At 50.3% G+C, this 15,533-nt stretch overlaps 1 protein-coding gene across 2 annotated transcripts in view; it reads right to left on the bottom strand.

Annotated features, from left to right (window-relative positions):
* LOC8032139 (proline-rich protein 36) overlaps positions 1-15,533 on the bottom strand; it is a 207,448-nt gene that overhangs the window by 22,996 nt on the left and 168,919 nt on the right. For both annotated transcript variants that reach the window (XM_040499957.2, XM_042290618.1), the window contains 5 exons: positions 10,357-11,410; positions 7,412-7,686; positions 1,671-1,870; positions 930-980; positions 140-244 (listed from right to left, as the gene is read on the bottom strand). In XM_040499957.2, coding sequence (XP_040355891.1) covers positions 140-244; positions 930-980; positions 1,671-1,870; positions 7,412-7,686; positions 10,357-11,410 — 1,685 coding nt within the window. The remainder of the gene's footprint in view (positions 1-139; positions 245-929; positions 981-1,670; positions 1,871-7,411; positions 7,687-10,356; positions 11,411-15,533) is intronic.

Genomic DNA, 15,533 nt, shown 5'->3' with positions numbered 1-15,533 from the left:
AAAAAGAAGAGTATTACGAATCCCAAGTATGCCAATTTGCCATTTCCCATCTCTGGCTAGTCATGCCAGTCAAGAGCTAGCACGAGCTGCACCCAATTTAAATAGTCCATGCAAGGCACCCTCTGAGCCGGGAGGTTACCTTTGGCTGAAATGCCGCTAGGTGACCGGGCGCAACGAAGGGAGTCCCAGACGTCATGCTTGGGTTGAGGAGCGGCGACAGGCCAGTGTAGCCCGACAGCCCCAACTGCAGCCAGCAAAGGCAGAGTGATCGGGGCTTCAAGAGGTATCCAAAGAATGCAACAGCCCACAGTTGTCGTAAGTAGCCCACGCAACAGATATCAGTCACAAAGCCGGGGCGGTACAGCCAGATCGGCTGCTACCAAACTCTCGTTTGTTCGAGCGGAGCTTAGAGTCGGTCCGACAATCAGACTTTCTAGAGGTGAAAATCAATGTACGCGTCACTCGTGACGCCTCGTAAAAAGGGGGGGCCACTTCATACGTAATAGGCTCTGCATATTGTATACAAAGCGTGAAGCATCTAGTATATTGCATATTACATCACGAATTTAGTTGCTACCTTTGATTTCTAATTACTCCCACTCTCCATTTACAACTTTTATGAAGTCAATGGCACCTTGTAATCAAAGTCGGCTTATCGCTTCCTCACGAGCAGAATTAAAATATTAAAGGCTCCTGTTGGTCAAAACGCAGAGCTACAAAAACAAACTCACCAATGTGCTGGAAATTTACAGTAAACTGAGTCTAATGATTTAGGCCTCGAAGGAGCAAGTATTCGAAGGAGTTGAAGCCATTCGAAGCTAAATATAAAATTATGGTGAAATCGTAAATTGGATGTGCCAGGCGAAAAAGTTTTAAACATCTATATGTTGAGCTACAGACAGAAGGTGACGGACTTGTAAGTAACTCACCGCACTCCTCGAATAGAACGGAGAGTCCAACTTGGTGTGAAACTTGTCGTACTGTCGAACAAGAGAAACGAGGGTTTAAGTATGTGCCTCACTCTACGAGCTAAAAACCAACCCTCCACACTGCTAATACGGCCGACGAGCACTAAGCTGAATTCTGAGTAAAGAACCGAACCATCCCGGTCATTTGGCTTTCAACTTTCCTCCATGTTCATTCAGTTCCTCCCTTATAAACAATGCAAAGATAGCATCAATAAAAAAGATGAAACAGAAACTGGAAAAAAAAAAAATAAATAAAGTGGGAAGTCTACCTGTTTTTCATTTACTTAACCGACCTCTAAATATTTCTGGGCGTTGTGTCGCAACCTTAGGAGAGAAGACAATCGTCGACGGTTAGGGGCATACAGCTAAGCTTAGCTCCGTAAAGTACATTGTCTCCATCATCTATCAGCAATCAGAAAAGCATTTTCCTAAAGCCATTTGTACACAGGGCACTATATACCGTGGAACTGACCGGGAATCCATTAGTTTTAGACATAGGAGAATGCAGTTAAAATCTACGAAATGCTCAACAAATGCATAACCCTCCAGAGCACCGAAACTTTACAGGGTCGATATTTGGTGCTGCAATGTTTGATTCATTTCCGAAATTGCTTTTATTGTGATCTATTAAAGCGAAGCAGACAACAAACGTTCAGAAAGCCATTGCAGAGAAGACAGAGCAAGAAGGATGGCCCAACTCACGAGGTGTGGGCCCGGCTGTGGCACCAGGGAGCCCGCCAGGGCGGGTGGCAGGAAGGGGCTGTGTGGGTGCAGGTGCTGCTGGTGAGGTGCGTGGTGCTGGTGAAGCTCCGTCCGCATGTACGGCGGTGGAGGGATCGCTATCGACCTGTCCTGGGACGCCAGGAACCGCGTGTCCAGCTCACGCCGCAGCAGGTCTTGATCTGCAGGGGAGGCAACAAGGACACTGATCGTGTCGCCCACACTCCTTCGAGCTCGAGGTTTCTACCAACGGTACAGTGGCCACGTTAGGATGGGAATGCCAACACAATGCAGTAGCGCTTTTTAGAAATGAAGGTGGCACAGTCTTAAGTGCTACAAGCTAGAATCAAGGGAACTATGAGCCACAATGTACGAAACAATCGAGAAACATATCTGTGGAGCCGCCGTCTAGGTAGTACACCTCTCCTCCCTCGCTCACCTAAAAAAAAATTACCGGTACATTTCAGACTAGTACAGTGGTGCAGAAGCTTTACTGTATGAGACGTCTTGCTTTACCTGTTCGCTAAACTAAAAGCGCCAATTTAGTTGTCTTTTTTTTTCTTTCTTTCTTTTTTTTTTTTTTTTCAATCTTTAATTTATAATTAGAAGATGACACTAGTAGGGCCACTACTGCATTCTAAAAAAGAGCAGAGTACATTAATCCCATTATTAGCAGTTCTGTACAGAGAAAGGAAGTTTCACACTGGTCCACAGAACCAAGGACAACGTAAGACTTGGACTTCAAAGTAAATTACAAATAGGACTAAGACAAGGACAGAGGAAGAAGTGGACAGGACAGGTGCTAACTCACAACTGACGGTTTTATATACAACGATAAAGAAGAAGGTGAAGGAAGTGTCTGGTGTTGAAAAAAGAAATACCGTAAAATCCTGAAATAGCGCCCACACTCGATAGATCGCCCACTCCGCTTTTATGTTCGAATACGTGTTTCCCTCGAATACTGATAGGTCACCCACCTTCCAAAAATAGCAATGCCCGAAGGTTGAGAAAAGTGCCGGAGGGTAGGGGTGAAGGTTTGGAAAGCCTAGGATTCCCTTTCCAAAAAGAAGAGGCCACACACAATAAGGGAGATAAGATAACGGAAGGAACCCGGAAAGCGGTCAAGGTCACTTATTGAATGACATCAGGAAAGTGTTGAAGGTCACTTAGTCGTTGTCGTCAGATCGCCCGAGAGCCCCAGAAAATCTTTCGACCAGCAAACTGTGAAGACGTTTCTTGTGTATACTCGGGATGAGGTCCAGCTATACCATCCAGAAGAAAGTGGAAGTCGTGGAATGGCACCGCAAGAACGGAGCTAACGTGATCAAGACTGCTCGCCATTTCGAAGTTGACCGGAAGCGTGTACGGGAATGGAATACGAGCTACCAAGTACTTCTACAACAATGCCATGGAACGAACAAGTTGAAGAGAGCAATAGGTAGGGGACGATCCGTTTTTAGTGAAGAAATCGACGACGCACTGATTGACTTCCTGGAGACTGAGAGATCCGCCGGTCGAGCAGTCAGCAATCGCCTGCTTCTAGAGCATGCGCGGAAACTGGCAGAACAGATGGGCCTAGGAAACTTCCAAGCGTCATGCCAGTACATAGCTAACTGGAAGAAGCGATTTAATGTGTCTATGCGGGTGGGGACCAACGAAAGTCAGAAGCTGCCTGCCGCTACGTTGAAGCAATTATGGTGTTCCGAAAGGCTGTGTCAACTCTGCGCCTGGAGCACAACTACTCGGGCTACAACATAGCCAACATGGATCAGACTATGGTCCGGATGGATTGCCCTGCTGCGAGAACCAACAATGCTGTCGGCGAGTCGAGTATTCGCATCGCCAACACCGGCTGTGCTCGGCGAGGGATGACGGTGGCCTTGTGCGCGACGGCAGCGGGCATCAAGCTACCTGCTTTGATCGTACTGAAGGAGCCAACCGGCCGGATTCCCCCCCGAGTACTCTGTTCTCTAAGGATTCCAGGTATGTTGTAATTAATCACCATTCAGGGTATAAATGTCGAAACAAAGCCTTAGAAATACGTAAAAATAAGGCTGACAGCATTTTTTTTTTTTTTTTAAATAGAGCGATTGTTGCGTCATCCATTGACAAAACGCCACAGCCCGTTTTGTTTTGTATCGCCCCATTTCCGAAAGATGGCGTAGCCGTTCTGGCCGGCGCCATCTTGAGCGCACGAGCAGTTGGCGCGTGACTTGCTGGCTTTCCGAAGCTTACTCACTTGCGCGTGCTTCGGCGCTCGGCCATAAAATCGGGCAGTTCGCATATCTTCACTCATCGGCGTAGCATGTGTAATGTGCGTTTAGGGCCCGAACTGTTATTTCATGTTATACTTGTTGTACTTGCAGCAAATGTGCGAGTTACTTCTTCCAAGAACGGTTGGATGACCTCTCCCGTCCTACTGGAGTGGACTAGGAGAGTTTGGGGCCCGAACGCCGACGACGTGAGGAGACTGCTCATACTGGACCAAGCACCCATACACAAGACAGAGGCGGCCCGAGAAGCGCTCGACGCAAAAGACACCGACGTCGTCTTGATACCGGGCGGTTGCACGTCCATTTTGCAACCCGCGGACGTCTCATGGATGAAGCCCTCCAAGGACGCGCTGCGTGGAATTTAAGCATCGTTCTTCCGGAAAGGTTCGGTGACTCCAAAGGGCAACCTTCGCAAGCCGTCGCATCAAGAGGTTGTGGACTTGGTGGCTCAGGCGTGGGCCTCCGTCTCCGAGGGTACCGTGCGGAGTTCGTTCAAACGGTGCGGAATATCCACAAGGCTCTATGGTTCCGAGGACGGCGAGCTCAACGACCGTTTGGCTTCAATAACCAATGGACCCGAGGATCTCGAGAGCCTCATTGACGAGGCGTTATATTTAATCTTCGATAGCGAAAGCGATGTGTCGTTTGACGGTTTCAGCGATGAGAGCTAGGGAAATAAAAACCCACGCTGCTTTGGCGCACGCGTTACTCGATTTTTGTTTGTGATTTTGGTTATTAAATACTGAAAGATCGCCCACCCCACTTTTTTTGACAATTATCTACGGCGAAAAGGGGGGCGTTAATTCAGGATTTTACGGTAAGTCTATTTCTAGCCGGGGCGCTCTAAGAAGATTGTTAGACTGAAAAGACTAAAGCACAGTAGACCAAAACGAAAATATTAAAAATGAAACAAAGGTAATGATTTTGAACTATATACGATACTATTCTGAAGGCTTAGGAAATAACCTCTAGACTGTGAGAGACAAAATAAGAATAAAAAATGAATCAAAAATGAAAAGAAAATTAATAAGTGATTGTTCGTAGGCCGCCGATCGGTGCCTTGTACAGCCTATTTTCCTTTTTAGATCCAACAGGCACCACAGCCAAAGCTATACCGGCGCGAACGCGAAGACCCACCCGGTGCACCACCTCCATGCGCTCGCGTGCAGACGTAAATACGAAGATTGTCATGTATAGTGGTTCAAGTACTGAACCTCTTGGTCAGTCAATGCCAAAGATGGTGCGGAGACGCATTTTTCTCCATTGGCTTGTATGATCTGTGCTTCAAAAATTTCCCTGTTCCTCTTGTCTTTAAAACGTCTGATCACTTTTGTGTCCGAAAGCAAAGGTGTGCAGGAGCAATCTCGCACATGCATAGCTAAATGTCCAGAAGGTGTTGACTTCAAGGTCAGAGCATGTTCTCTCAGTCGTGTATTCATGCAGCGTCCAGTCTGTCCTATATACACTTTCCCACATGTGAAAGAGATTTCATACACCACTCCGCTGTTGCAGTTGACGTGGTTTACGTCGCATTCATAATGTTGTTGCTTGACATTGTTGATTTTTGGGCACATTTGTTTTAATTTATCCGGTGCCGATATTACGACTTGGACATCAAACGTGGATGCTATCTTCTTCATGTTGTGCGAAATCTTGTGGATGTAAGGCACAACAGCCGGACGGCGTCTCTTCTCTTTGATTTTTTTTTCTCTTCTTTTGTTCTTTGTCAATAACTTTTCGGCGATCTCAGTCAGAACTGGAAAGGGGTAACCCGAAGCTTTCAAACGAGTCACTTGTAATTCGAAGGTTGATTTTGCTCTGTGCTCATTTTTTCTTCTTATTTAGTCTCTCACGGTCTAGAGGTTAATTTCTAAGCCTTCAGAATAGTATTGTATATAGTTCAAAATCATTACCTTTGTTTAATTTTTAATATTTTCGTTTTGGTCTACTGTGCTTAAGTCTTTTTAGTCTAACAATCTTCTTAAAGCACCCCGGCTAGAATAGACTTATATCTTCTTTTTTCAACACCAGACACTTCCTTCACCTTTTTCTTTATCGTTGTATATAAAACCGTCAGTTGTGAGTCAGCGCCTGTCCTGTCCAGTTCTTCGTCTGTCCTTGTCTTAGCGCTATTTGTAATTTAGTATGTATAACCAACTAGCCCGCCAGAATATTTTGACTTGGACTTCAAACAGGGTAAGTTGACCTGTGCCATTACCGAGAATGGTACAGACTGAGAATCATCAAACACCCCCAAATTAGGCTGGGCAAATTCAATTGGAATCAGGAACAGGCAAAATAAGGGAAAGGGGGCCCCACAGCTTTCCCCATACTCACAGTCTTTAATGAGAAACAAAACAGCTAAGTTTGTCCCCTGCCCTGTTTTAGTTCTGCCCCGTCATCTAACCATGTTAGTTGTCTGCTTGTCCTTTTTGTTTCCTCTTCTCCAGCACAATATGGGTCATATTTTTCCCTCCCCATTGGAAACACCCAGTTGGCAAGCGGGGAGAATCCCCACATAACTTTCCCTCCACATAACTTGCCTCAAGGTCAGTAGCTAAGATTTCAAAGTATCAGAATTCTTTTTCTCTTTCCCAATAACCTTTTCGTTTGTCTTGTTGCAATTGGCTGTGCAATCACCTTGAGACGCTGTCACTTTGAGACGCTTTCTGTCAGCTTTCTTCTGTACCTTCTAATTTATCAAGGTCCTTCCCAGTCTCAGAGTTTAAACATCATGATTAATATGCACCAGCTCGTCTGCACTTTTTCGCAACGTTTCTCATCTGCACCGATCACCAAAAAGAAAATCCTTTCATTCCTTTTCTTACCGTCTCAAAAATTACTTTTTAATACCATCACAACCATCAAAATTCAGCAACATGAGCGGCAACCCCTAGCGGAGACAGTGCGAACCCATGCGCTCATTTGCCCAACCTCTTTATTTGAGAAAGCATAATTTTGTTGGAGCTAAAGAAAAGAGCTTTATTTGTAGGTTTTTTTTTGTAAGAGATCAATTAAGGATGATCAGCACTCTGCTGCTATAGTGGTCAAGTTCAGGCATAAGAAAATGTTGGTGCACAAGAAATTTATAAAACCATCGGTCACTGCAAAGTTCAAATGGCTTGCTCAAACTTGAGTGGCCACAAACAAACTCCGCCATCAAATAGACTCAAGATGGCAATGCTTCGCCCCCAAAAAAGATAATTCCAGCACGCTGGATACATGTCTGTAATCGGTGGCAGGTGAAGAGTTCCGCGGAAGGTCCTCCCACCTCTTTTTACTTCAGCAGAGGGAACGTTGGAGAGGGGGCAGCCTCCCTGCCAGCGTTCGCTCGGATAAGGTGGAAAGAGGTGGGATGAGCTTCCCCCGAACTCTTCCGCTCTCACCTACTGCAGTGACTCCAGCTCACTCCCCCCCCCCACAACTCCCATCCCTACTTGGGACACTCACTTGGCAAGAGGGGAGAGTCCCCCACGTAGCCCGCGGGCCCGCCAGGCAGCCCCAGGGCAGAGGAGGCTAGCGTCGGGGCCGGAGGGGGTGGGATGGGGGCCGCAAACATGCCCGGGTGGGGCGGGAAGTGGTGGCTGTTGCCCAGGGGGGTCGCCCCCGCGGGGGCCCCGGAGGGGAGTGCGGGGGGCGGCGTGGGCCGGTGGTGGGGCACCGGAGACGTTCCCACCCCGAGGGGGGGCCCGTTGCTGGCGCCCGGGTAGCTGCCTGCGCTCGGACTGGAGCAGAGAAAGGAGAGAATGTCAGTACAACCGAACCTCCGCAGTAAAGCCCCGTACAATAACGGCGGGGATGAGGCAAACGTTATATTGGCGTGGTTACGCTACGAATTGGCGATGTAGGTCGATGACGACAACCTTAAAGCGGGCGAATGAAGGAGACTGAAAATCTCGCTATGCACTAACGGGGCAACTGGGCTAAGCAATGACGGCACGAAAGGGCTGAAGGACGAGTCCAAGAAATGAACGAAGCGGGTGCTTTTTTTATTCTGCCACGCATCGACAGCTTGCACGAGTTTATACTCTTCTACAAGATGACTAGAGTAGCGTGAAAGATGTGGCAAAGTGGAGGACGTATAGGCAATGTGACAGGGCCAGGATTGAGAGGGTGAACAATGAAAGTAAAGTATGGAAGCATGTACGATGTAGTCTTGACTTTTGACACGAGATAAAACTGACTTCATTGTAGAGGCATTATATTGTGTATTTCATCGGGAGGCTCGGCATGTAGGGCACGCAGTACGAGACTTGGCACCTGTGAGCTTTTGTGTACATTGTAAAATTATAAACAAAAAAATCAGTGACAACGCTGGGCTAGAAGAATAAAGCACTCTTGCTATTATGATAAAAAAATATTTGTGCACATAGCATGCACGGGATATTTTTGCTGTTGTAGTTTTAAATTAGTTTGTTAAATGTTTACACAGTAGGAAGCAAATCCACTTAATCCTACTGCAGCTTCTTTTGCGTGCCAGTACGAGGCTCATCCAAAGTGAAACCAGTAGGAAAGAAAATTCGAGCCACACACAACATTTCAAGTCTGCAGGGGATAGAATGGGTGCCAAATGTGGCCTTTGTGCACAAAAAATGTACTGTCCTAAAAAACAAAAATATAAAGGAACGTTTTAATGTTCCCATAAAATCTTTGTCGCTGCAGGGGTTATTTCCCAACTGCCCCATACTGCCGCATACATTCAAAATCCTCGTGAGCAGAGAGTAGCAAGATGACGTGGCCTTTCATTTTACCTTTTGGAAAGCACTAAAATTTGGACATTAAAATGAGTTATTAGGTTGCATGAAGCTAGCCATTTCGTCTTCTTATGGAATTTGTTTTGCTGCATGATTTGTGGGTGATGCAATTTGGGGGGGATCGGTGGCCGAGTGGGCTAGCGCACACCAGCTCGGAGTGCATGGAGCGAAAGCTCACGCTGCAGAACCGAGGGATCTGGGTTCAACCCCCGCCCCTGCCCGTTTCGATCTGAATGAGCATCGTACCGGCGTGCGGTCGTGTACCACTACTGCGTGGCGCACGTTAAAGACCCCAGGCTAGCGGTTGTACTGCACTGCCTAAATTTCTCATCTACAGCGAGTGACTCGTCGCAACTTTGAAATGGCTGACCAACTACACGCTGTCTAAATATCCACGCAACCCCAATTATTTTATGCAACGGTGGGAAGACAGCGCTTGCTTTTTCCCCTAGATTAAGTGTTACACAACATTTTGTGTGCGAGATTGTCTGAATTAAACCTATTACAGTCGCATACTTTGTGCCATAAAGGTGATAAAGTAATGTGGGCCAAGCAGTACTCTGCAAGTGTGGAAAATAAATGTGCCGCTTGCAACGTAGGCTGTATTGTGCATGCCCAAAACAAAAACATTAAAATGAGGTGCAATTGGCGGCTCATCAGCACAACATGTTGCTCTAACTATGAAAGCGAGCAACCAGCATCTGCGCACGAAGCCCAGCATGCCTTGCAAACCTGGGCTTCGTTTTTACAACAGCTGTTGATTCCACATTAAACCAGATGTGCCAGTAAATACAGCATATGTAGAAGGAAACATGCGGGGCCCTAGAAAGGTTGCAGATTGCTGAAAATAGATAATTTATATAAACTCCCTGAAACACAAACAAAGTTCTGTTTTGCAAACTACATAACAATGACAGCAATTAAAGCATTTAAACCAAAATTTCTAAAATTTACGTGACACAATGCTATGCAGAGAACCAACTGTGCTTTTTAACAGTATTTCATTCTACTGAAGTTCAAGTATATTCCGGAACAGTCACAGCACGCCCCATTAACGTCTTACAAAAATGGCAAATGACATAATTGCCTAGGGACCTAGAGGGGGAAGAGATTGACGCAAATGTCAAGAATTCCAAAGGAAATTCCAAAGTTTTGTGTCGGTTGCATCATACCCACGAGGGAACAAAATTAGGTTATACTTTTCCGAGCAGAAGCTGAAATTACTATTCGTGCCTGAAAAGACAACAAGCAGCTGCTACGCTGCCAATATTGTGACGATTTGGCTCAACAGAGCATGTTAGCCTGTCTGCAAAAGTCTCGGTGCCCACCATCCAGTGGAATTGTAAAAATGCGAGAAGTACCAGGAGTTTAAAAGAAAGAGAACCGCGATTCTCGCATCGTGAGAATAGACCGTGCGTCGCCAGATACCAAAGTTTTAGAACTTACTCGTATTGATTCAAAAAGTTTTTCAGAAATTTTCAATAGGGAAATGGGGCCCAGTAGCAGGCCCCATTCATCTCAATGTATTTGCGGGTTCGGTTAACAGCCATTTTCTCACTGAAAAGTTCTGCGCTCAAACCTTGACATTTGGTTCCAACTGCCACATTTGAGCAGTGTAAGAGCATCGTTTGATGAACTCACCTGACCCAAGGCTTGGAGAAGACCAGGCTGGTGAGACTGTTGGAAGACGCCGTGGAGTAGCCCCCGACTGAGGCTCCGCACGGCGCGGCAGAGTTCCCCGGAGGCGGCACGGCCGCCCCAAGGGGCGCCAGCGCCGAGGGCGTCGTGTTGCGCGAGCGGCCGCTCTCCTTGCCCTGCAGCGACTGGCTCAGCTGGCTGAGGCTGGACAGGCTGCTGTTGGAGTGCGAGCTGCCCAGGCTGGGGGTCGGGGTCGGGGCCTGGCCGGGCGGGGTGGCCACGCCGGGCCGGCTCACGGCCGCGGTCTGGGGCGCGCCGGCCGAGAGGAAGCCCTGGGGCGAGGCCCGGCTCAGCGAGAAGGGGAACAGGGGCGCCGGGGCGGGGGCAGCCGCGGCGGGGGTCACAGGCTTGGAAACGCTGCCGCTGCTCTCCCGGCTGCTGGCCCCGCCGCCCGAGTGCACCAGGTGGCTCGCCAACAGCGGGGACGGCGACGAGCTGTTGGCGAACAGGCTGCCGTTGCGCAGCGCTGGCGTGCCGGCCGCCGAGGACGGAGTCCGGCCGCCGAAGAGCTGCAGGTCGCGGGGCGCTAGCCCGCCTGGGGCCGACCCGTTGGACGAGTGGCTGCCATTGAGGGCTTCCGAGGACAGGAACGAGGGCTGCGAGAGCAGCTCCGAGACCAGGCTCGGGGCCGAGGGGGCCGGGGGCGAGGGCGGCTCCCCCGGGGGCCGGCACTGCGGGGGCGCCACGGGACTCGGGCCCAGCCGGGGCCGCTGAGGGGCCGCGCACGGCGGGGGCGACGGGGGTCGCGTCGTTGCCGGGGGACTCACGGGCGAAGGGGCCGCAGGGGGTGGGGGCCACGAGGGCCCATTTTGCAGTGGGGCGGGGGACGGCACCAGCCGGGCCAGGGGGGGACTAGAGCGGGCACTCGGCACGCATGGGCTGCTGGCGTTGGTCGTGGTGGTGGTGGTCGGGGTGCACGTTGCGGTGGTGACGGCCGTCGGGTGGGTTGGGGCCGAGGCCGGGGTGTTGGCCTGTAGACTCGGGGCCTGCGGTTGCCCTGCGAAGAAAACAACGGAGGGGTCACTCGCTGCGCTAGTTTCGGGCTCTGCAACACTTATTTCGACTCGGGATAATTAGCCCGGGGGAGATCATCGTGCCGGTACTTCAGCAACAGAGGATGACTCTTATTTTAAGTAGCTTGCTTGCTTTCATAGTCAGAATAAATTTTTTTTAAATAAGAGCTTTATGGGTGACATTTTGCCGAGATTTCGTCCTTATCGTCGCTGTGTACTTAAAGAATGGAAAAACCCTTCTTCTCAACCCCCTTGCTGCGAGAAGAAGTCGGGGCTTCCCGTCCACCATGCTGCGTGAAGCGAGCGAAAAGGGCAGTTCTGGCATCCCTCCAAGAATTATGCAACAGAGGAAGAACCAATGCGTCGTCTGCTTGAAAGACTTGTTTTCAAGCATTACTCGCGTTATGCGAAATCCCATTTTCGCAGTACCCAGTTGCTACGCGTAATGTGGTATGGTTTTAGAAACTTCCACCACGCTTGTCTACTTACGTCACGGATCACTGGTGCAGTCGTCGGTGGCATGCATCCACGACAGCTATGGGAATTAACCACGTCGCACCTCCATCCTCAGGTATGTGACAGCACCATTCCACCCGCATTGCGCAATTATGCTACAGCTATCACTTTCATTTCTTGGCACGGTATAAACGAAAAATACAACTTTCTTTTTCTTTTTTACTTTAGAAGTTTTTATTATTAATATTCCAAATTTGGCTTCCTCAGCTCACATTACGGACGATTTTCATGAAGTACGGAAGTGTTCCTATTACTGAGACATAACTGTTATAAAAACAAAGCTTTTACTTTGAATTTGTACACATCAATGGCAATTTTTGGTAGAGTTTTATTATGCAAAGTAAGCATGGTGGCGATAATGTATTTTTGAAAGATCCACCTGAACTCGTTAAGATTATTCCCATCTTCCATTCACCCACTACTAAGGCTCAGTCCATTTTTCCCTGACTTTGCCCTCAAACTCTTGGAGGCCTTTATTGAGGTGCCCTCAAACTGTTGGAGGCCTTTATTGAGGTAGTAACTAAATGAATGATCACTAGTAAAAACTTACACCTATGATGCTGCCCAACTACACCTAATCAAGGTTATTTAGAAATCATCTTACTGTACCCCAGTATCCTTCCACAAACCTCGAATTTGAAAATAAAATTATGAAAAAAATGCGCGCAACTCTTCAGGAAATCCAAATGTGTACATATGCCAGCTGTTGTTTTACTCTGAAATCTTTACTGCAAGGTGGATTAGCCACATCAGCATACACCAAATTCAATTATTTTCTCCCAATGCACGATGAAGGCACATACACTATTTGGCTCTGAAGGAGCGCACTTCCCCTCAGCACACAGCTGCGCTGCTGCGAAGCGAGATACAAAACATCGTGACGTCTAATCCGCGGGGTCGCTTCGCCGCAGTGCACCAGTGCGCGGAGGGAAGCGCACTCAACGGAGCTAACCAGCCCGCCCGGACACACCACGAACAATGACAAATATAGCGGAACTTGCGAGTACTGTCAATTATGTATGGATAAGCATATCATACTGAATATGTTACTCCAAGCAATAATTGAAAGTGTTCAATTCCTCCAACCCTAAAGTAACAATGAGTAGTGAAATTGAAAGTTACTTTTGGAGCAATGTTGGTGCAACTTTCTCATAGCTTGACTAAACATAGCAGAATTATAGCAGGGTAATTACTTACACCCACTTTGGGGCAAATGACGCGGTAATCGCATCATTGCATAAGGGTGCAACTTTGAGGCCGATGAAACGTTAAAACAAGGTCTCAAGTAAAATTTAAAAAAAACTGGTATTTTTTGCTTCCAATGTGCGAAGAAGCGAAACCGATAGCGGCAGCACGGTCGCGCCATGCGGGTGGAATGGCGCCGCCACGTACCTGAGGGCCGAGATGCGACGTACTTAGTTCTATAAAAGCCGTCATGGTTGGCATCCTGAATGCCACCGACGACTGCCACCGGTGATCCGTGAAGTGAGCAAGCGCGGTGGAAGTTTCTGAAACCGTCCCACATTACGCGTAGCAACTGGATGCTGCCAAAGTGGGATTACGCATAAGGCGAGTAATGTTTGAAAACAAGTCTTTGAAGCAGACGACACGATGGTTCTCCCTTCATCGCACAACTCTTGGCAGGACGCCAGGGCTGCCCTTTTCGCTCGCTTCGCGCGGCACGGAGGACGGGAAGTCCCGACTTCTCTCTCCTCGCGGCAAGGGGGGTGAGAAGAGGTTTTTTTTCCATTCTTCGGGCGCCCGGCGACAAGTGCACAGTGTCGCCGATAAAGCTCTCGCGTTAAAACAAAAGCAAACCACCAGACGGCCCCAGATATTCAAACTACGGCTTCAATTATGTGGGGCCGTCCGAGGCCATCTTCACAGTAGCCTCAATTTCAGAACACTGCGATCCAGCGCACACGGACTGACTCATTCTCTGCAATCAGGGCAGAACAACGGCGACGGGGCCCGCACTGCATACCCGACCATCAACTGCTCGGTGCGCGAGGAAGCGCGCGTGATTTGCGCCATTGTTTGCCAAGCCGGTCATCCCGGGCAGGCTATCGGGCAGGCAGGGCAGCAGGCCGCGCGAGGGCCCTCGGAGGGGGACGGGGCAGGGGCCAACCGAGCGGAGCGACCGGGAGGGGGCCACAACCGCCGACCCCGGCAACACCCCGGACGACAGGGCCCCGCGAGCGGAAGCACGGCGAGCCCTGCATGCGCGGCCGATCACGGGCGCCGCCGCACGATGCCGCTCGGCCGCCTAATCACCGGTCGACCGCGCGCGCACGCACGCCCACCACCCCTAGGAAGAGAGGAGGGAGGAACAAGCTACGGGGAGGCCCCCCGACCATGTCTACTCTCTTTCTCGGCCGCCGCTAATAACCGTTTTCAGGCGCGCTTCAAAATCACCGGGCCGGCCAGCGGGGGCGAAGCCAACGAACCGTTCATCCATCAAGCGTGACTCGCGCACGCTTCTCTTCCCCCCGTCCGCGGGCTTTCACACCCCGATCGCTGCCCCCTCGGAAAACAGGGCCCAAGACAACGGCGGCGGCTTTCCAACCGGCGCCGCTTGACCACGTGCTGCCGCCGAGACGAGCAAGCGCCAGTCCACCCACGACAGTGGAGAAGGAACATGCACAGACATACTGAATGAATGCCTGCAGGAGATCACTCTCGGTGCATTTGCCGTCGATCGGTACGGTTGCAACAAAGCCGTAGTGCTTCCCAGGTCAGCTACCTGGCACAGCACGAGTACTGGGTTCGGCTGGGAGTCCGTGTTCAATCGGTAAGGACAACAGCTACATTGGCTCACACTTGTGGGAGAGCCGCCCTCCCGTGTCTCGCTAAGCGGACGGCTTGAGCTCTTCGTCGCGGTCACTGCTACCAGCACACGGGGGATTCGAGGCGGCGTCCGACTAATCCCGCCAACGGCACGGCTCCAGCCCGGGCTGAGCGGCCGAGTCCGCGAAGGGATTTCCAGGCAAGTGAGCCGCGCCGCCGCGGCACTCAAGAAGCCGACCGGCAGCGAACCTCCCCGTGACCGAGGAAAGACGGCTTCTCTGCGGCGCACGATCGTGGAGGGGGGGCGGTAAGTGTACCACGACGGGCCGGCGCCATTTTGATCGCCGTCGTAACGCAGCGCTTCTCTTGCCGGTGTTTGCGGCGCTGGGAGCGGCGGTAACGACCCATTTACGAGCCAAGTGCCGGCGTAACTTGGCTCCGGCCCGAGCGTACGGGCCTAATACGAGCGGGACACGCCACACGGAACGATCGTCGGGGACCCTAATACCCGGGCCGCCTTTTACGAGCTCGTAAAACGGGAAACGACGAAACAAACATCGGGGAAACGGTCTGCGCGGGATGACCGGGCCAGACAACGGACGCGCCGACGTCGGACCGCCGACGGGTAACGACCGCCTTCGCAGCGAGGTCGGACGACAGCGGCGCTGTCGTCGTCCCCCGGGTCGGCAGGGGCTCCGCTGGTCCTCAAGAGAGCTCCTCCGTCCACACCTAAGATGATAGAGCTGCGAAAACTAACCGGTCGCCGACTAATCAACCGCATCCTCCTACGAACCGGCCCCGTTC

The sequence above is a fragment of the Ixodes scapularis genome, unplaced genomic scaffold (genome assembly GCF_016920785.2).
Source record: "Ixodes scapularis isolate PalLabHiFi unplaced genomic scaffold, ASM1692078v2 PGA_scaffold1__304_contigs__length_218370807, whole genome shotgun sequence".
Taxonomy (NCBI): domain Eukaryota; kingdom Metazoa; phylum Arthropoda; class Arachnida; order Ixodida; family Ixodidae; genus Ixodes; species Ixodes scapularis.
This window is presented reverse-complemented; position numbering and strand designations above follow the sequence as displayed.